The sequence below is a fragment of the Pristis pectinata genome, chromosome 16, assembly GCF_009764475.1.
Source record: "Pristis pectinata isolate sPriPec2 chromosome 16, sPriPec2.1.pri, whole genome shotgun sequence".
NCBI classification, from domain to species: domain Eukaryota; kingdom Metazoa; phylum Chordata; class Chondrichthyes; order Rhinopristiformes; family Pristidae; genus Pristis; species Pristis pectinata.
In genome coordinates, this window is record NC_067420.1 from 30,037,756 (window position 1) to 30,060,140 (window position 22,385).

General features: G+C 38.6%; 1 protein-coding gene across 4 annotated transcripts in view; it reads right to left on the reverse strand.

Annotated features, from left to right (window-relative positions):
* Window positions 1-593: 593 nt before the first annotated feature.
* The window catches only part of LOC127578826 (rho GTPase-activating protein 18-like), a 90,961-nt gene continuing 69,169 nt past the window's right edge, over window positions 594-22,385 (reverse strand). For all 4 annotated transcript variants that reach the window (XM_052031315.1, XM_052031316.1, XM_052031314.1 and 1 more), the window contains exons 3-15: window positions 21,229-21,449; window positions 18,762-18,852; window positions 16,312-16,475; window positions 14,143-14,308; window positions 13,569-13,660; window positions 13,136-13,213; window positions 12,853-13,012; window positions 10,454-10,536; window positions 8,062-8,268; window positions 7,284-7,409; window positions 6,415-6,578; window positions 4,313-4,371; window positions 594-2,840 (exon numbers count right to left, since the gene is read on the reverse strand). In XM_052031315.1, coding sequence (XP_051887275.1) covers window positions 2,734-2,840; window positions 4,313-4,371; window positions 6,415-6,578; window positions 7,284-7,409; window positions 8,062-8,268; window positions 10,454-10,536; window positions 12,853-13,012; window positions 13,136-13,213; window positions 13,569-13,660; window positions 14,143-14,308; window positions 16,312-16,475; window positions 18,762-18,852; window positions 21,229-21,449 — 1,718 coding nt within the window. In that variant the 3' untranslated portion in view covers window positions 594-2,733. The remainder of the gene's footprint in view (window positions 2,841-4,312; window positions 4,372-6,414; window positions 6,579-7,283; window positions 7,410-8,061; window positions 8,269-10,453; window positions 10,537-12,852; window positions 13,013-13,135; window positions 13,214-13,568; window positions 13,661-14,142; window positions 14,309-16,311; window positions 16,476-18,761; window positions 18,853-21,228; window positions 21,450-22,385) is intronic.

Here is a 22,385-nt window from a genome sequence, read left to right on the forward strand (position 1 = left end):
TGAGTTACAGGGAGAGGTTGGACAGGCTAGGAGTTTATCCCTTAGAGCATAGGAGACTGAGAGGCGATCTACAGAGGTGTATAGGTAGGTTGAGTACACAGTCTTCCTTCTCTCTTCTTCCTCCTCCTCCCCCCCCCCCCCCCCACCAAAAGGTTAGGGAATCAAGAACGAGAGAGTATAGGTTTAAGGTGAGTGGGGAAAGATTTAATAGGAACTTGAGGGGCAACATTTTGCTTTGTAAACACAAAGGGTGGTGGGTGTGGAAAAAACTGCCAGAGGAAGTGGTTGAGGCAGGTACAACAACTTTTAAAAGTCAGTTGGTCAGGTACATAGATTGGAAAGATTTAAAAGGTTAATGGGCCAAATGCTGGTAAATAGGACTAGCTTGGATGGGGCACCTTGGTCAGCATGGACCACTTGTGCTATATGAGTCTCTGACTCTAGCTCAGGGCAGTTTCCATTTTGGGTTCAATTTTTTTTTCCTCTAGTGAAGTAGTGGCTCAAATTTCCATTCAAACTCATTCGTGTACTCACAAATATTAAATTTTCCAACAATCAAACAACTTAATAGAACGTAATTGTTTATTCTTTTCTCTGCATCAAAATTTGAAGTATTTAAGAGTGCTAATCTGGTGCAATGTTATTTGTACAGATGTAAATGGATTTTTCACAAAAAATATTTAAACAAGAGTTGTCTTCTACCTGTAACTCATTTTAACTTTATTGTAAGTAACAACATTAAAAAAAACTATTAATAAACCGCTTACTTTAGAGTATAATTGTCAGTTCTTTTAGTAAATTCACTACTTTTAACACAAATAAAACTTTTAAAATGTGTGTACTGATGCTTGTGCACCAAAAAAAAATCTTAATTTGAACAACTTGCTGCTATGTCCATAAGTAAACACTATTAATTTCAGTCTGTGGGAGCGGCAATTTTGTGACCAGAATATTTTTATAAATTAGCCTTGGAGATCACTGGACCTCTATTTGCACTTAAAGTAACATCAAATTTCTGCACTCTCTTCCACAGGTTTGACCAGAGTTTGCTGATCAAACCAACACAAACAGGCAGCAACATTTGACCATGGTTAAGGTACAAACACAATCATATATTCAACAGTAATAGATGAAGGTTCAAAATTTTCACTGCTCTTTACCTGGTGTACTATGGCTCTCAATGCATCTGCAAATAGTGGTTATATTACATCTGTATTTGTTAAGAATAAGCTGAATGTTTGAAAAGACCATGTTTTATTGTTTCACAGGATCTGGACATTTTTGTTGACACTAGCATTTACTAGCCACTGCTAATTGCCCTAAATAAGGAGACAGTTTAAGAATTCATCACATTGGTGGGTCTGGAGTCACATTTACTGGGTAAACATGGCAGGTTTCCGTCCCTAAATGATATTAGTGAACCAGGTTGGGTTTTGCAACAATTCAAGAGTATAATGGTTGTTTTTTTTTAAAATTAAATTTAAACACCAGATTTATTTCATTGCTTGAATTTAGAATCCCACCATGGTAGCGGAGGATTTAAGTTTATGTTTCTGGATCAAAGGCTGTGAGATTGTATAACTCAGTTGCACCCAGCTTTTCAATACACTAGTTATTGGGCAAATTTAAGTGATAAAGATTCTTGGAACTTGTGATCAACTCTTAAAATCAGAAGTGTTAATCTTAACATTATTACACTGGCACAGTTCCAAAGTTTCCAATAAATGTTTTGCAAGCATTAACATCAGGAATATTGTAAAGATTATACTTCCAATCGTCTTAAAAATAACCACCACCTCAGACAAAAATAACAGATTAAAATAGTTGTTTAAACAAAATGTAAAAAAATTCTGGTTGCAGACATATAGAAAATAAAAATCCAAATGTAAATGTAGTAACATTATTCAGCAGGAAAAGTTAATCAGCAACTACAAGTTGGCTAGTGCTTCAAAAAAAAATTGCACAGCCCACAGGTTTCAAATAATATTGTACACAATAAGACCTGCAAGTTTCATTAGTTTTTTACAATTGTATTTTTCCCACAATCATATCACATTATCTGTACCCAAGCCGTAAAGTGTAAGACAATTATAGCTCTCTGTCCCGAGCTGAAGATCCAGTTGCTCTGTATGTGCAATTGCAAATGGCTTCATGACAAATAAACTGCAGGCACAGATTCATGCTTCCGTTCTAGTCCTTCAATAAATAATTGACAGGCAGGATGTTTTGGCACAAGCCAAGCTTTTCCTTTCTGTTCCATTTTCTCCACCTTATTCATGTCTTTTCTCCAAGCAGGTCCAAGTTATGCCAAAGAAATTTTGAAACAAAATTCCAAGAAAATATATATCATCATGAAAGAGACTTATTTTTCTCTTCCAGAAGGTTAAACATTTTCCTTGTAATATTTGGCAATGCTAATTGAACATCACGCAATAAAAAAAAGCCACGGTTAAACATGAGTTGCGTAAAAAAAATTCAAGTTCTCAAATTCACATGCCAAGAAACCTGCAAATAAGAAATGCCGGTCTGATTTTACCTTCAAGTGGTAAATATCCCTTGTTTAATGAAAGTGCTATACTTTACTGGATAAATTGCTTCTTGGATTGCCTTGAAAAAGTACTCACTCCTTTTCTTCACCTTGATAAGGTCTCAAACTTTTAACAATAATCTGAAGTACAGATACTATTTAACCAGCAAATTTTGTGGACTTAGATGGTGAATGCTCATAAAAAGTTAGCTTTCTTTTGATAATGTTACACGTTGTCTAATGATCCACTCAGCTTGAGGATTAACCTTGTACAGTTCCAACATGCATGTGTCTGGATCAAGACACCGTTCACCTAGCAAAAGAAACAAATTGAAATAATTTTAAAATGCCTGAAGAGGCACAAGATAATATTTTCATATTTGTATGCAAAAGTAAGGTTTCCAAAATGATTCAGTGCATTTTTACACATTTGAGTTCAAGAATTATGGAAGATTTCAGTTTTACTCTGTGTGTATTAATGGGGGTTTAATAGTTGGTTTTAGACTTTTGAGATCTAGACACCCTTGATTACAAAACAGTGTTGGTCAGCAATGGCTTAAATGGGATGGATAGAAACAGAGAAACACAAAAACCTACAGCACAATTCTGGCCCTTCGGCCCACAAAGCTGTGCCGAACATGTCCCTACCCTAGAAATTACTAGGCTTACCCATAGCCCTTTATTTTTCTCATCTCCATGTACCTATCCAACAGTAAAGACCCTATCGTATCCTCCTCCACCACCGCTGCTGGCAGCCCATTCCACACACTCACCGCTCTGAGTAAAAAACTTACCCCTGACATCTCCTCTATACCTCAAAGAATTGATCTCAATTGATAACCTTTACACTAAATTAAATTAGGGAAAAAGCCAAGAGAAAAAAAATTCAAGAGATACTCATCTAAAAACTTACTTAAATCATAATTAGATTAATCCAGTAAATTACTTAAAACAAATGCGCATCCAAATTTTAAAGAACCATTTAAAAAATTAAAGGAGCCCACTTCAGATCACAGTTTGCTAATACTTTTTGGTGGGATCACTGGAGCAAAAGTGTCAGAAAAAACAATAATCCAAGCATTTGAGTAAACAGCAGGGAAGGGCATAGAAGTTACATTGATTATAAGATTTGCAATATAATTTGAATATGCAATCTATTGTACGAATTAGTGCTAGATATATAGTGGCAAGGTATGATGTTGCTTTAAATGCAAATATCTTTCTAAAATGAAAGATCTTATTGCAGAGCTATGTCCGTATTGTAGCCAAATTGCTGTTTTACTACGCAAGCATATTTGTTTGTTTTATTTTAACTGACATACCATTATCAAAATATTACCAACACACATCTCTGAGACCAGATTCTCACAGTGTGAAATGCTACAATTTTTTTCTCCTTAATCTTGTTGGTTTCCACGATATTACACCTATATTCTTACAGAGGAGTGTTAAAAGCTCTGGGCACGTGTCCAAGCTCCTCCATGCATTAGTGTGTTAGGCAGATGCTGGATCTGGAAGGAAAATCCCAGACTTCATGGAACTCATAAGAGAGCCATGATCTGACTCTGCAAGAGATTCTTTAGTTAACATTGAATCATGTTAAGCACACAATATGTTGTTCTAGAGAACCCAGTTTCTTGGCTAAGATGTTGACCACAAACGGCCACGCTAAGTAAAATCAATTTTGTCCATCACCACTTTAAAAAATTCCAGCAACTTTATTCACTATGACCCCAAATGCCAGAAACATGTTGATGTTCAAATTTTATTTGGTGCATTACCCACCTATATTACCACCCACTTCATACAAGAAAAACTCTGAATATTCTGTGGAGCCATTGCTTCTGAAAAGAAGAAAAAGACATTATGTTCAATGATATTGAATTTATGATGTCTCAATAAATTTTACAGATCTAAAATGAAATCTGCAAAGTTTTCATTTTACACAATTTCCAATGTGTTCTTAGAACTATAAGTATGAAATGAAAGTTGAACTACTGTTGGATCAACATTTTTGTACCACTGCATCACCTTGGATGTGTCACATCCAAAGCAATGGTCAAACAGATGTTGGTTTGGATTCTATAAAGCATTTAAATGCAACCCAGTAACCTAAAGCTCTTTGCCAATCATGACATGACAATGGCCAAGCTTTGACTAAAACTTCCTTCCAGCTACTTACTGGTACAAGCATAGTCTCTTGGGTCTGACAAATTTAGAATGGGATTTTTGTGTCGTCAACCTGTGCTCCAGAGTAACTCTGCTGCCCAGGTTCTGTCTGAAATCGGGAGTGTATCAAAGCCAAATTCCTCCTTCATAAACTATTTGATGTGGTAGAGTAGGAGAGACAAATTAGATTTCTTTAGGTTCTCACATTATGAAACTAAACAGTGACTGCATTAGTTTGAAGATATAGCACAGTGTGACAGTGTTCACCATGACAAAGTGGACAACAGTTTCAAGAATTCACATACATGCAACTGAACAGCATTTTAGAGAAGCTGTTGTCAGAGACATGCTAAGCAGTCCCGCCAAATGAAAACTTCTAGAATCCAATTCATGTTAAATAATTCCTTAAAGATAATCTTTTGTCTTTATCTGTCTCCTTTCCCTCCCTTAATCTCAACTTTCTTCCAAAATCTTTATTTCATTTTCTTCATATAATTGAATTTATAATTTTTTTGTTTGTAGCTTGCATGTTTCAGTGAGGATTATTTAGCTGATTGATTAAAGAGCTTGTGTCATTCTTTGCTGACTCGAGATCACAGATGACCTGATGCAGTAACCTGGTGTCACCAAGACCCCATTAGCCTAATGAATGGCAAGCATTTTCCCCTCACTGCTACCCACGAATAAGAGCTTTTATCTCAAAGGCAGGTATTTATGTTACTATTAAAATGAAACAAGAGCAATATTACAATCCATTTCACTCTAGCTATTCACAATATATATTAAAGATTTGGAGAAGGGAGCAAAGGTCACTTTTTAAGTTTGCCAACATCACAAGACTTGGGTGGAGTTATACAGTGGAAGCAAAGAGACTTCAAAGCAATTTAAACAAGTTGACTGAATGGGCGACTACATGTCAGATGTAGATAAATGAGAAGTTTTCCACTTTGATAGGAAAAATAGAAAGGCAGGATGGTGATAGATTGGGTCATGTCGATGTACAAAAGGATCTAGGTATTTTGTACATACGTATGTCACTGAAAGCAAATATGCTGCAAGCAGTTAAGAAAGCAAATGGTATGTTGGTCCTCATTGCAAGAGGTTTTGAGAACAGGAGCAGGATGCCTCGCTGCAATTATACAGGGCCTCGGTGAAACCACACCTGAAGTATTAAGTGCAATTTTAGTCGTCTTACCCAAGAAATGTAATAACTTGTCACAGAGAGAGTGCAACAAAGGTTCACCAAACTGATTGCTGGGATAACAGGATTCCCATGAGAATGGGTTGACTATGTCTGTATTCACTGGAGTTTAGAAGAATGAGAAAAAAATCTCTTGAAAAGTACACAATTTTGACAGGTTAGATGTGGGGTGTTTAGAATGCGTCACTTTCTCAGGTTACAGGAAGAGTGGGATGAGGAGAAATTTCTTTACTCAGAGAGTGATGACTCTGTAGAATTCTTTAACAGAGAAGGTTCAGGAGGCCAGGGCACTAAATATATTTCCAGAAAGAAATGGATTGATGTCCAGGCATCAAAAGGTAAGGGGAAAGAGCAGGAATGTGGAATTGAGATAGAGGATCAATCATGCTTGTATTGAATGGTGAATCAGGCTTGAAGGGCTGAATAGAGGACTCTTGCTCTTATTTCTCCATGTTTCTACTTTTCCAACACATTACTGAAGCACTAATTCTTATACCTTGATAGAAAAGCTAGTTACCGTTTTGTGAGATTGGTGTTTGCAGCATCATAGTTACTGCAGTCTAATTTCTTCTGAAACTGAGCCACAAGATCCCGAATAGTAGTCTCTGGATCCAGTTGAACATCCATTGTACCCTTCAGTAAATTGGGGGCTTGAATTTTTATTGTCCTGTTACACGGTTGCTAAAGGTTTAAAAAAAAAGATTTCATTTTACCTAACTGTCTGAGAAGCTGAAAGAATTGGGCTGGATTATGTTTGACACAGCCCATGCCTGTCACCTGCCCTTATGAGATCCCCATGGCTGCACTAACCCTACAGGGTACTTCAGGCCCATTTAAGATGGCAGTCTCACTATCATTGCCACTGCACAAAGTGGAAGATTCTGCAGGCAGATGCTCAGCTTCGGGCTGTGGATAGTGAGGCCTAGTCCACCCTGACTGCCTGTTGACAGCTCACTGACAAAAGATCAGAGACATCTCAAAAGATAAAATAGATTTAAAGAATTTTTTAAATGTTATTTTAAAATGGTAAATAAAAATAATGAAGATAAAAGCATTAAATTAGCATAAATTAATTAAGAATATTAATATGAATTAAAATACATTAATGTGGATTTTCACGCTGGGAGGTTTGGGAGAAAAAAAAACTACAGATTTCTTGGGCACTGGAAGTTCCCAGATGTGTGGGGATAAGTATGCGAGTGAGTAATTTCAATGGAAAGCATTTCTATTTCAGCATTGGCTCCTTATTAACCACTAGCTTCCTCAGAGCACATCTGGAAACCACTGGTAATACAAATCACAACTGCACAACATACTTAGCACAGTGAAGGAGCAACTTTAGCAGGAAGTGGAATTGTAATAAAAATTCAAATTGCACACACGCACTTCTACAATTTGCTTGTCATGTTTGTCTGTGTGAATCTTCTTCAGCAGATTTTTTAGACGCTTATCGTACTTCTTATTGCTGTTTTCATTCAGTTTTCTCACTTGTGCTACAAGGAAGCATGGAACCTAAAATACAAAATTATTGGGAACATTTACATCAGTCTTCCATGTCCCTCTTATGCTTTAGACAAAAATAGAGAATATCCCAAATTTGGCTCAAATCACAAGTTTAGTCACAAGGTATTTCATTATGGAAATAAAGTGATTCCAACAAATAAAATGCTACATTTCCATTTATCTAGAGAATGCTGTCTATCTGTAATATTTCAGCTTTACTTGCGCTTATTCATCTGTGTTCAATTCTTCATCTTATTCATCAATACTTTATCTGACAGCCAATTTTAGGAGTCAGCTCTATTCTGCCACCAGAACATTGCTGTGTGGAAGTCAAGGGCTGGGTGGACTGTTTCAAATACATATACAAATTTTCCTTCAATCTGTGAAGTGTCCAGGGAACTCAGTACAGGACTGAATATTATTTGAACTAGATTTATCACACATCTGAAGGTTTTCCCTGTTCAATGTCAAGGTGAAGTGTTGCGGGACAACTCGCAGTAGAGTCGTGTAGGTATATTCCAGTTTTACTTCTGCACAACTTTATGTAGCCAGCACTTTTAACAAAACTTGTAAATAAGCAAGCAATTACCATTTCTTCTAGAACAAAAAGAGTTAGAAATTAAATGCTTATTCAATGTTTTTGTCCAAAGTTTTAACGTACAATCCAAAGAAGGTCCTGGTAATGGATAAGCACCCGGACAACATTTGCAGCCTTTTCTGCTTGCTGCTTCTCACTTCCGTCTGGCATCTTGTTTGAAATTCCTTTGTGCATGAAAAGGTTAGGAGCAATTATAGTGGAAACATTCCAGAGATTCATCTTGTTTTCCTGCTCTTTTTCAATCACTTTGCGAAGAAACTCCAACAGCAACTACAGAAAGTAGAATATTTGGTTATATATGGAACAGTTACTTGTCAGTTCTGTGACTGCTACAAATAAACACCATAAATAGGCATGATTTAGAAGTTACAACCAGCACTGTTTTTATATAAGTTATCAGCTGTGCTAAATCACAGAGAGAAATTGGTATGAGCTCATCCAGCTTTTGTAGATAAGCAGCATCTTCTTCTTATTATCCTAAGAGATGTTTCTCACTGTTCATGATCTCAAGATGGGCAAAACACTACTCAACCAATTAAGTACTTTTAAAGAGTAATCAACAGAGAAAACTCTTTAGAAAAAGCACAACCTTTTAAACATGCCATTAGTACTGCCCTAACTATAAATTCTAAACTAATATGAAAATTTTCTCATCACCATATCTAATGACTTCATAAACTTGTTCTTGTAAAAGTTCACATGCAATTATGCTGAGAATAAAACAAATATTCACATCTTGCAAATGGGCAGAAATTTAAGGAACAGTTCCCTTTGAGTCTGTATGTTTGCATAGCTCTTGGTAAATATTCTGTTTATATGCCTTTCTACTGCAACATTTTACGTCTCACTAATGAGTAACATTGAATGTATGGAATTTTCAACCATGTGATTAACAGCAATTAATATCCATAAAATTTCATCTCACATTTGCTTCCCTACTCCCACTGGTCCTTGCATAAGCCTCTCCCAACCCACTTCCACCCCCAACTCCACTGCATTCATTTTCCTCACTGCCAAATAACTCCATCCATATTCATGCCCAATCCCAATACCAGCTTCCTCCTGTTCTATCCCTGCCTCTTTGCTTTACAAAACCATTCGCACTTTCTTCCATTGCTTTGTTTCTGTGTCTCTCCTCCTCCTTACTTGGTTCTCCGGGGGCCCACTGTACTGAATTACTGGAGAAAAGAGTAAGTGAGCCAGAAACTGGTGCTGGATCTAAAAAAGGCAGTGAGTGGCAGTGAAGTTGATCAGTGTCCAAGGCAGCCATATTATTAGAGGATGGATGAACAAACCAAAAGCATTGAAAAACACTACAACCAGACTAAAGTATTAAAGGAAATCATCAAGTTCCTGATAGTATTTATAGAACTTCCTGATCTTGAAGACAGTAGGTAAGAGAACAGGGAGGTGCCAATCTGTAAAACAGAGAGATGGTGGAGCACACTACTGCTTAAAAGGGAACAAAGATGAAAAGGCCTGACGCACTTCTGGCCTTTATCCAGAAAGCCTTTACGGAGTAAAATTCTAGGCCTGTAGCAAAGCAGGCTGAGAAAAACACAAACCATCATTGCCAATGTTGTATTTCTATCATCCCATATAATTCAAAAACTACAAAGGCAACAAAGAAATGGAATAAAATTGACCTCCTCGCATTTGTTTTAAATTCAATGATGAGGCAGCATATTCAGGAGTATTTTATACAAAAATGGATATTATTATTTTAATTCATTGCCCAGGACTTGTGATTGTAACTGGAGCAAAAACATCGGTACCTGCGGGTGTTCCTGTGAAACTGACGGCAATATCCATAGCTGCTATCAGTGTTACCCTGCTCATCTACACAGTGTGCTACAAAAGTCCCTGCAGATGCAAATCTTCAGTGAAGGTAGTAAATTGGCAGGACCTTCCATGTTCTATTCTCACCATCTAGCAGCATACCAGACCATTATTGCTGAACACCAAGCTAGCACTGAGAAGTTAACCTTATGCATAGAGTTTAATCCCTTCAGTTTAATTAATTCAAAATTCAAAAAGTTTGGTGTAATTAAATTTATTTTAAAGTTTATTATTTTGGTTTCTAAAGTCAGAGACCTTGTTTTGTTCTGGAAGTGTTCCAAAAATTTAATTAAAAGCTGGAAGTTTTTACTTCCTGTATGCTCTGTGAAAATTCTTCAATATGAATCCCTATGCAACCTGGTGGTTGGCACCACAATTGCTCAATGTCAGGAGTCCACCACAGCTGACACTAGAATCAAATTAATGTTGGGAAAGGTGCAGTCCATGATCAGATCTTGGGCAGAGTCAACAGTGCCTGTGCTCTCTTTCAAAGGTAACATGTAAAGGTTTCAGCAACTTTTCCCATAAGTGATGAGGTTACACAGGATGCTGTATTGTAGATACCAAAGCAGGTCATGGTTTGGTATGGGAAGCTTTCACTCCATACAAATCGTACCTTTAATGTGGCTCTATATACATCTGGAAGCATCAGCACAAGAAGATTCAGAGCATGTATCATCTGGACTTGATCAGTGATATCTGAGAAGAAAAAAAAAAGTTGTTGCCATGGAAAAAAAGACTATTAATTATATGTTTGAAACAATGAATGAGACATCATTTTTAAAAATTGCCCAATTCATTTAATAAATATTTTTAAAGTCTTTTATTTAATAAAAGTATGTGTACAGACAATCGTTCCATATAATCAAAACCTAGTCAGCCCATCATGTGCGTCTCAGCTCTTTGGTGAAGCTACCCAATCATTCTCACTCCTTTGCTCTTTTCTCAAAGTCCTGTCATCTTTTTCCCCTTTTGAAAGTGACCATTGAATCTACAGCCAGCACCATTTCAGGCAGTTCATTTCAGAAGAGATCTATTCCAGGATGCTATGGGGAGCAAGGGAGGAGAGAGAGCGTAGAGCAATGCAACACAGGAACAGGCCCTTCTGCCCATGATGTGTCTGCTGATCATGATGCCAGTCCAAATTAATCCCATCTGCCTGCACAAAGTCTACAGTATATCACTCCATTCCCTGCCTGTTCATGTGCCTAAGTGTCTCTTAAAAGTTGCTGTCATATCTGCTTCCACCACTTGCCGTGGCAATGTATTCCAGGCACCTACCACTACAAACTTGTGAGCCTTATATCAGTGGTAGGGAAATTATCAGAGAAAATGCAAAGGAACAGGACCTATGTACATTTGGAAAGGCAGGGGATGATCAGGATGGCTTTGTGGAGTGGGGTGGGGGGGGAAATCCTGTTTCACTAATTTGGTTGAGTTTTTTTTATGAAGAGCTGACTAAGGAGATTGATGAAGGCAGGGTGATAGACATGGTGGACTTTAATAAGGAGTTAAAGTAATGAATGTTGTTCCCATGTTCAAGAAAGCTGGTAGGGATAAGCCAGGAAACTACATGCTGGTAAGCCTTGATAGTAATAGGGAAACGGAAAGAATTCTTGGGGATAGGATTTATGATCACTTGGAAAGGCAAGGGCTGACTGGGTTGCTCAGCATGGTTTTTGTGCATGGGAAATCCTGCCTCACAAAATTTGATGGTGTTTTTTTGAGGAGGTACTAAGGAAACTGATGAAGGCAAGATGGTAGAAGTGGTGTACATGGACTTGAGCAAGCCTTTTGATAAGGTCCTACATGTAGGCTGGTCCATAAAGTTAAGGCATGAGGGTCCAAAGTGTTTTGGCAAACTGGATCCAAAATTGGCTTGGTGAGAGGAGGCAGAGGGTAGTGGTGAAGGGTTGTTTTTTCTGACTGGAAGTCCATAACCAGAGTTGTAAATAGTGAGGATAGTAGCCCAAGAATACATAGGGACATAGATCAACTGGAAAGTTAGGCAGAGGGGTGGCAGATGAAATTTAGTCCAGACAAGTGTAAAGTAATATATTTTAGGTTGTCTAATACTGACTGGACATATACAGTAAACAGCAGGGACCTCAGAAGCATTGATATGCAGAGACACCTTGGGGCACAAGTTCATTGCTCTCTGAAAACAGCAACACAAGCGAGTATGGTAGTAAAGAAGGTGTTTAGCTTGATTGCCTTGTTATGCAGGGATATGAAGTGTAAGAGTCAGGACATCATGTTGCAGCTGTACAAGACATTGGTTAGGCCTCACCTGGAATACTGCGTGCAGTTCTGGTCACAAAAAGGATATGGTAGCACTCAAAAGAATGCAGAAGAGATTCACCAGGATGTTGCCTGTAATGGAGGGCTTTAGTGACAAGGAGAGATTGGATAGGCAGGGATTGTTCTCACTGGAGTGCAGGACGCCAAGGGGTGATCTTATAGAGGGTTATAAAATTATTAAGGGCATAAGTATGGTAGAGAGTCACAGTATCCTCCCCCCCCCACAACCAACAAGGGTAGGGGCGTCTCAAACTAGAGGGCATAGGGTTAAGGCATGAGGAGAAATATTTAAAGGAGATCTGAGGAGCAAGTTTTTCCTTACAGAGTGAGGTGGGTATATAGAACAAGCTGCCTGGGGAGGTGATAGAGATGCGTATTATCACAGTGTTTAAAAAAGCATTTGGACAGGAATATGGATGGGAAAGGAACAGAGGGATATGGACTAAACGCAGGAAAATGGGATTCGGAGACAGGCATCTTGGTCAGCACAGACAAATTGGCCAAAGGCCCTATTTCCATGCTAAATGACTCTATGACTCCATCTTTTCAAAGTCCACACCATCACCCACACTACAATCAACTGACTCTATTATATCATCAAAGAACTCAAGCATATTGGTCAAATAATATTTGGCTTTAACTAACATGTGCTGACTATCACAGGTTGGCACACATGGATGAACTCTTTAAATAAAAGAATGAGAAAGGACATACTTTGGACTGCTGCAAAAGCAGCTACATACTCTGTTGTTAACAAGGGACAGGGCATTTCACGGATAAACATCTTCAGTAAGCCTGCTCCATCATTTTGGTGAACTTTTTTCCAGTCAAAATTATTTTGGTAAAAATTTGATTCAAGCTCCTGTTGCAAATTCTGTGAGCAAGGCAAAAATAAATACATTTCTGTCAAAAGAAAGCTGAACGTTACCAATGGAAAAATAATAGTTGGTAATTTAGGCTTATTTTTGTCCATTTTCCACCTGTTCAGCAGCAGTACCTTTATTCTGGCAAGAGAACCTGAAATACGGAGAATTCCTTCAGTTTCCAAACCCTTATCTTCTAGACTGCAAAGCAACTGTGGGGAAAACAGAAGTTTTTTTTTATTGTTGAAGACTGTACGTGAGCACAACTCACTCATTAAAAATTCCTACTGGCCAAGGAATTAACCCATCTGCGTGTTAATATGCTGTTAATTTTCAGATGGTCAAAATACAAACAAATGTCTCAAGATTTTCTTAGCTAGAACTGTATGACATAATCTTAGGGTAACACATTTTGTTGGACTGCTAGATGTTATCTTTAACACATGAAGTTCTGCACTTTGAAATACCTCTGATTCAGAAATTCCAAAGTGCTTGGAGCTTTTGTATTCCATAGATAACAAACTGATCATTTGTTTTTCAAATGTACAGTGCAACAGAAGGACCCACCTCTTTAAGCAACAGTGGAACTTTGGTATTGGGGACAATCTTCTGATCATTTTCAACCAGCTGTGTGAGTGGTACACCAAAGAGTTTATTTTCTGTTGAGAAACAAAAGCTACATCAGTACCATGGTCCTGGTTAGACTTTCCGATGACAATTCTATCATCCCCAACGTTATAAAAATTTATTTCTATTTTTACCTTAGAATTTAAATGTGGTGGGCACTATTTGCATCTGCAAACCTTCCTACTGTGAGGTGATCTATACTGAGGAAATGTCAAGAGGAAAGAAAAGCCTCAGCTAGACCCTCTGAAGAGGCCTTAGTGGCCCACTTCACAGCAGCATTGGGAAAGAATACCTGCGCACCCAACAACATGCAACAAATTAAGGAACTCCATTAGAAGTCTGGTCAATATAAACAAATGGTGTTTTTCACAAAGGCTTAATAAAATTTGCCAAACATTTCTCCAAAATTTCCAATTTCTGTATGTTGATCACAGCATAATTGACTGTTCACATGATCAACATCCTCACAAAATATTTCTGAGTAAAACTGAAGGAGTATGAACCTGACACCTACCTTGTGCTTTCACTTTTGTTGCTTTTTGTCTCTTCACCTCCATGTCGAGGACATCAAAGAGAGCTGTAAGCTCAATTAGTGCCAAGGTGCGAACTTTTTTCATGTCTTGCTCCGAGAGATCCCCCATTCTGGTTGTGCCAAGTTTATTCTTGTACATTCTGTATTGCTGTTAAAATAAACATAATAGAGTACATTAAGTTAGGAGACACAGTAATGCAAGAGTATCCATATCAAGTTCTGTTAATATAATCAAATATCATCTGATAATGACAAAGAGTACAGTTTCATTACTTCATTACGTGCTTATTTATTTATTCATTCAAGGGATGTGGGCTTTGCAGTCTGAGCCAGCACTTAATTGCCAATCCCCAAATCCTATTGGGAAGGTAGTGGTGGTGAGCTGCCTTCTTGAACCACTACAGTCCTTGAGGTGTGGCTCTACCCACAACACCGTTAGGGACGGAGTTCCAGGATTTTGACGCAGCGATGGTGAAGGAACAGCAATACATTTCCAAGTTGGGATGGTGTGTGTCTTGGAGGGCAATTTCCAGGTGGTGGGGGTTCCCATGCTTCTGCTTCCTTTGTCCTTCTAGTAGAGGCTGTGGGTTTGGAAGATGCTGTCTAAGGAATCATGGTGAATTGCTGCAGTGCATCCTGTGGATGGTACAAACTGCTGCTACTGTGCATCAGTGATATTGAACTTCTGGAATGTTGTTGAAGTTGCGCTCATCCAGGCAAGTGGAGAGTTTTCTATCACACTCCTGACTTGAGCCTTGTAGATGGTGAACAGGCTTTGGGGAGTTAAGAGGTCAATTACTAGCCACAGGATTCCTAGTCTCTGACCTGCTCTTGTAGCCACATTGTGTATGCGGCTACTCCAGTTCAGGTTCTGGTCAATGATAACCCCCAGGATATTCATAGTGGGGGATTCAGTGATGGTAATGCCATTGAACATCAGGGGGTGATAGCTGGATTTTCTCTTGTTGGATGTCGTCATTGGCTGGCACTTCTGAGGCATGAATATTACTTTGCCACCTATCAGCCCAAGCCTGGATATTGTCCAGGTCTTGCTGCATTTGGATGTGGACTTCATTAGCTGAAGAATCATGAACGGTGCTAAATCCCACCATTGACTCAAGGTGGCAACATCTATCATCAAAGATCCCCACCACCCAGGCCATGCCATCTTTTTGCAACTACCATAAGGCAGGAGGTACAGAAGCTTGAAGTCCCAAACCACCAGATTCAAGAACAGCTACTTCCCTTCAACCATTCGGTTCCTTAACCGACCGGCAAAAATCACTACCGTTTAACAACACTATGACCACTTTGCACTAAAACGAACATTGTTTTTTTTTGTTCTAATTGTGGTTTTTTTGTAAAAATGGTGTGTAATTTGTTTAATTTATGTTTTTCTTGGGAATGCTGCTTATATGATGCTACGTGCCTGTGATGCTGCTGCAAGTAAGTGTTTCATTGCACCTGTGCATATGACAATAAACTCGGCTCTGACATTGTGCAATCATCAATGAACATCCCTACTTCTGACCTCGTGACTGAAGGAAGCTCATTGATGAAGCAGCTGTATTTGGTTGCAGATTCCTCATGCACCCCAATTTTTCTGCCTAGTTGAGGAATTCCAAATGAATTTCACTCAATTTTTTTTCTTTTAATCAATTTTTAAGCTATTTTTAAGCTTTTTAAGCTTCACAAGCTGCATCATCACTTTCAGAGGGCTCCGCTCTCTGGCTAGTGGCTGACAGGAGGCCTAGGATGTAATACAGTGCTCAGTGCGAGTAAGTGCACAAACCAGACATTCCTCATTTGACCTTCATCTTGTACTTTGGGAAGAAACTATTCCAATAAGTTTCTTCCTTACCAATGGATGAGGAAATAACATTATTTTCTACAGAGCATGGCAATGTCCAAAATTAATTCAACATATACTTATTTTTAAAAAGATAGGATAATGATACAAACGCTAACATTACTGAATCACCCTCACTTCTGTCCACAATACAGTGGCCATAGTGCGACTCTGATTCAAAGTAGAAGCAATAATCTTCTCTGATTAATGCCTGCTTAATACATGAAAAAAATGCTCAACATTAAAGAGAATCTGATTTTAGGCTGCTCTCTGAACAAGAGAAAATAACAAAGAATACTTACAGGCAAAATCCCATCATCGCTTTGCTTTCTCAACATTTTGTTATAGCATGCTCTATTTCGGCAAATTTGTGCTTGTTCAGAATAAGAAACATTAAAAAATATTGTTTCTTTTTTAGAAAGTCCACATTGTGTTGGTGATGAATTCCCATGTTCATCAGAACAAGCTGCAGGAAAAAAGCAAGCACTTATTCAGTGTCAAAAGCAATAGGCTTTTGCAAAGTAGTTCAGTAAGCAAAGGCAGATACCCAGCAGCAAAAATTCTGGCACAATTGAGCACAGGTTCTAATCATAACTTAATTGTTCAGGAAAAAAAGGGTTAACATACAAACATAAGAAAATACAAATGAAGGCAGAGGAGGTGCAAGTCACTTGTCCCCTCAAGCCTACTCCGTCATTTAATATGATCATGGCTGATCCAATTGCAAACTCAACTCCACATTCTCGTCTAACCGCAGTAACTTTCCTCCTCTTGCTTATCAAGAATCTATCGACCTCTGCCTGAAAAATATTCAAAAGCAGATTCCACCATCCTTTGAGGGAAAGAGTTACAGAGACTCATGACTGAGAGAACAAAAATTCTCATCAGTCTTAAATGAGCAACCAGGATTGAAATCATAACATACACTTAAGGCATGTCTCACTTCCTTCATTTTAAGCTTTTTCTTATTTCCAAAACATTTAGGTTTATGTTTACTCTTAAAATTGCCTTTAGATTTTTTTGTTTAAAAAGAGAAGTTGCTTTTCCATGTACATAGAAGGTAAGATCATTCAATTAAATGCTATTTTGAATCTGGGGTTCCAACATTATACTGTGCCAAAGCTGAGCACTAGACTGAAGTTGCTGGTTCCATGGGAATATCCTCTCCTGCCTTGAAAAGCACTCTAAAATTCTCTATGTAGTCTGTGACTTACATGTAAACATCCTCAAATCTGAGGATTTTAAGCACTCAAAGAATAAACAATGAATTTGCAAAAGTTAATGGGTTACATCTCATCCAGGAGAATTAACGGTAATATAATTTTTTCATCAAATAATATCTCAAATAATTTTGGCACACTGACAGACAACACATGGTTATGACAGGAGAATATGAGGAATTAAATTTATTAGCAAAAATATTTCACGGATCGTTCTTAGCCTCCAGAAACAAGTCCTCATAATGCTGCTGGTGAAAAGTCATAAAAATCTGTATTTCAATTTAAATGAAAAAAATCAAATTACAATACCATCAAAATCCAAAATACCAAACACAAAGTAAGCCTGAAACAGTACACTCATTACTAACTAAAATAAACATGCGCCTAATAATCTAGCTGTAAAGCTGACTTCACAGCAAGGCAGATTCAGGCAACCATTCTTTTAGCCACTGAAAGGCCACATCAAAATACTGTGAGCATCGCAAAAAAACAGACCCTATTTTAAGAAAGCTGAAATATTCTCTTGTAAAAACAATGAGTTACATAAAAGTATCCCTCCAGATGTCAATAAATGTGACAAGAAAAAAAATTAACATCCAGTGAAACCTAAATTTATAAGAATTCCAATCTCACTTCCAAAACACGCCAAGCAAACCTTAATACTAATGGACGAAGACATGAATGAGCGCACAGAGCATATATGACATACACATTTTTTTTTTTTTTTACAGCATTCAGTACCACCAGAACAGTTTGACCAGTGAAGCTTCTGAAATTTCACAGGACAAATCCATAACCTCAGAAGTATGAGGGAAAACTCAATTAAGCAAAGAGTAACCAACAATCCCACTCCTCCACTTTGAAAGAGAAACAGGAAGCTGAGGATAAAAGTTCATCTTTTGGTGGCAAAGGTTTTAGTGACCAGAAAGCGGAAAGCGCTAGCCTGTAATTATGCAGATTAAAAGGACATTGTTTCAATTCCACTCTTTGAGTTCCTGAGTCAATTGCCCTGTGTAAATGGGAACAGAGCAAAAGCATTAGCAATGTTACCCAACCTCACCATTCTTCTCAAAAGGGCAGAGGGGAATTAAACCAAAAAAAAGTTGAGATGGTCTCCAGCAGATTGTTTTTTTTTTGGTCAAGTAATAGTGAATATTTGCAACAGACTGATAGCAGAGAAACTGCAGTCCAGAAATTCATCCTCGGTCAGTAATACTAGATAGTAGTGGTAGCCCATTGTGGTCCGACTTCAAAATTCAATTCTATTTAAGTCAATGTAACTAATTTTAGAGGCAGAATCCAATGCACTTTCAACCAGGATGAACTTGTTCAATTGCAACAAAGGGGAGAAAGTGGGTGAAAAATTACAAACTCCCAAGATATCCTTTGTAACAGAAATAGTCCAAACCTAACTTGAGTAATCTTTATTGATTGACCAATGTGGAAGAAAATTGTCAAAGAATTTTAAGATTCATAAATTCACCACTCCACCCTTCAAGATAAACCTCGGCTGAAATGAAACTAAGATGTACCTTCTCGTTTATCTTCCTCTGGGAGCAGATGCTCAAGTCGTTTTCGTTCCAATGCATCAATATGCTTGTCTTGCTTTTCGGAATCGCTGCTCTGAAAGTAGCAAATTCCAGAAAGACACTAAGTTTTTGAAATAAATAATAAAGAACTACTAATGCATTTTGTACTTTATACATGTACTGTGCTGTCAGAAAAGCATGCACAAAATCAAAGGCAGGGATGGTACTGGAAAAAATTCTGAAGGAGAGGATTAATGATCACTTGGAAAATCAGGGACTAATCAGAGACAGCCAACATGGCTTGGTCAGGGGCAGATCCTGTCTGACTAATTTAATTAAATTCTTCGAAAACTTAACAAATTGTATCAATGAGGGCTGGGTAGTAAATGTGATTTACATGGACTTTAGTAAAGTCTTTGACAAGGTCGCATATGGGAGACTGGTTCAAAAGGTTAGGGTCCATGGATTCAGGGCAAGTTGGCAAAATTGACTTGGCAATAGAAGAAAAAGGGTGATGGTACAGCATTGTTTTTGAGATTGAATGCCGGTGCCCCACAAGGATAGGTACTGGGGCCCCTGTTGTTTGTAATATACATTAAAGAGTTGGACGTGGATGTGGGAGGCATGATCAGCAAGTTTGCTGATGATATGAAGATTGGTGGAGTTGTTGATAGTGTGGAAGGTAGTCTTAAGGCTGCAGAGAGATATTAATGTGTTGGTGAAATGGGTTGAAAAATGGCTGATGGAGTTTAATCCAGACGAATGCAAGGTGATGCATTCTGGGACTACTAATGAGATTAGAGCATACAAGACATAGGAGCAGAATTAGGCCATACACCCCACTGAGTCTGCTCCGCCATTCAATCATGGCTGATTTATTTTTCCACGAATGGTAGGGTCTTGGGGAGTACTGAGGGCAGAGGAACCTTGAAGTCCAGGGATCCTTGAAGGTGGTAACACAGGTAGATAACATGTAAGGAAAGCATCCAGGATACTGGCATTCATTAGTCAGGGCATCAAGGACAGAAGCAGGGAAATTATGCTCCAGCTTTACAAAACCTTGATCAGACCTCAGCTGGAGTATTACATGTAGTTCTGGTGACTAAGGTATAGGAAGGATGTGATGGCGCTGGAGAGGGTACAGAAGAGATTCACCAGGAGGTTGCCTGAGATGGAGCAGTTCAATTATGAGGAAAGATTGGAAGAGCTAGGCCTGTTCTCCCTGCAGTGGAGGAGGTGAAGAGGGGACATGATTGAGGTATATAAAATTATGAGGGACATAGGTAAGGAAGACTACAGGCAACTTTTCCCCGTATCAGAGGAAGATAAAAATAGAGGACATAGATTTAGGGCAAGGGGAAAGAGATTTAGAGGCATAGGAAGGGAACCTTCTTCACAGAGAGTGGTGAGAAGCTGGAATGCACTGCCTGAGAGAGTGGTTGAATCTGGGTTGCTGGCAGCCTTTAAGAAGTGTCTAGATGAGCATTTGAATTGCCTCAGCCTCGAACGCTATGGGCCAAGTGTTGGGAGGTGGGATTAGAAGGGAAGGATGTCCACTGGTCAGTGTGGACAAGTTTCCATGCTATACAATTCTATGACTCTACGACTGAAATATACAAACAACTGTAAAAGCAAATGAATGTCTATCTGTCATATAGCAACATTTAGGAGGCAGAATCTTCCTCTGATGATTTTAGAATTTAACCATTCAAGTGTTTTTTTAAATTATACACACAGCAGCTTATCATTTTTATTGCACAATCCAGTTTTTCTAGTGTAAGCTTACAATAATTATCAACCACATCCATTGCTTATTCAACACATCTTCATCCAGGATCATTGCAAATGCTTCCTTTGGGAATGGTAACGTTTGTACAAATCATAAGTAGAGGTGTCAGCAGCAGAAAAGTTACTTTTTAAAATTAATTAATACCAAGTGATTTTAGTTAGTTAACACAATCACCAGATGTAATGTGCAGAGTAGTACAAGCACAAGATTTGATACCTAGTCTATTCTGATCTCAGCCAAGGTAATATTAGAGTACTGTGATGATCTCAAAGACTCCTCATTAGGGAAAGGTTGAGTCTTTGGAATTGCTGCAGCTGATCATTAACCAGAGACTAGAGATTTCCTGGGCAAAGCCAGCCCCAGGTATCCAACATGGAATAGAGCTTAAAACTTTATAAAGGTCCAAACAACAACACTGGATCACAACTTCTTCCCCCGGAGGGTCTATGCCTGAACTAGCCTACAATGCTGCTCAAAACAAGCCTTTCGCATGGTGCAAAAAGTGAGTGGAGTGTGTGCAAGGCAAAAATCACCATGAATACTTTCCTATCCCACTCTCTTCTCCCTGGTCAGGCATACACTAATTAAAAAGCTAAACCCAGACCAAAAGAGCTTTTAAGGCAGCTTCACACACCAATTAAAACCTATGTCATTTGATAATAATAGATCATTGACACTTACTGAAAACTTTTGCCTGGGAAAGACATCCCTGACATCTCGTACAGGTTGCTTACTCTTTACCCGCAAAGACAATGTATAGTTGTCAACTCTGCGCTGTACTGCTGCTGACTGAGTGCGGGTTAGAGTAGAAAGCAGGACTATACTGTCATCATCTTGGCTGTTTTCATTGATAAGAGTGGACAACCCAGTATCTTTAAGCCAATCAGCATCCAGCTCTCCATCTACAAAGGAAAAATAAGAAACATTTATATTTAACAACTGATTACAATTTACCAGACTATATCTGTTATTCCTATTAAATAATGATAAACTATAGTCTAGAAATAGCTTTCAACCTCCAAAGGCTTAAACCCACGATGCATGGAAAGCCAATGTCTACTTTTTGTGCGCCTCCCAATCTGTCCACCCCAGAGCATTATAAAAATGTGCGTGAGGCATAACATTGCAAAGATATAAAATGCCCTTTCCACCGCCATTGAAAAACCAGCAAAGGAAGGTAGGCGGATCCCAGTTTGAGATGGAGGAGGCCAATTGAGATGGAGCCTGGTCGAGTGGATGGGGAAGTCTGTACTTTCAGTCAGGAAGTTGAGTACCCAGGTGTTAGTTCAGGACCCTGGGGTCAGCAGCCTGATCAGTTCAGCGGGGAGTAGGATGGTAGTTTAGGGGTGCAATTAGCCCCAGATCATTGGTTGGGAGGGTGGGAACTGAAGAATACACGTAATAAGGTGGTTGGTCAGGAGGTTGTGATTTGGAGTCCAACTGCCTTGTGCAGGCCTTCTTCTGAATGGCCTATAATGTTCAGCAGCCACAACCCCATAAATAAATTTTGTGCACATTAGGTTAAGATGCGAATTGCATACTGTTAAACCATGAGTTTACACAGTGGCTTGCACCAGTCTTAAGCTTGTGTAGTATAATCTTAAGGTTTTCAACAGAGCAAAAGAAGTTAAGATTCTACTGCACTCTGCTTCAACTCAGTATCAGGTTTTGGCCTGATTCTAATGCTTATCAGTGAGGTGTATTTTGCATGGAATTACTACCATTTCCTCATGAAAGTACAAGCAAGTGGGGGATTTCCACACACGCACGCACAGGAATACCATATTTGCTAACTGATGTTTGCCCGAGTTATTTTGATGGTGCACCAGCACTGAATT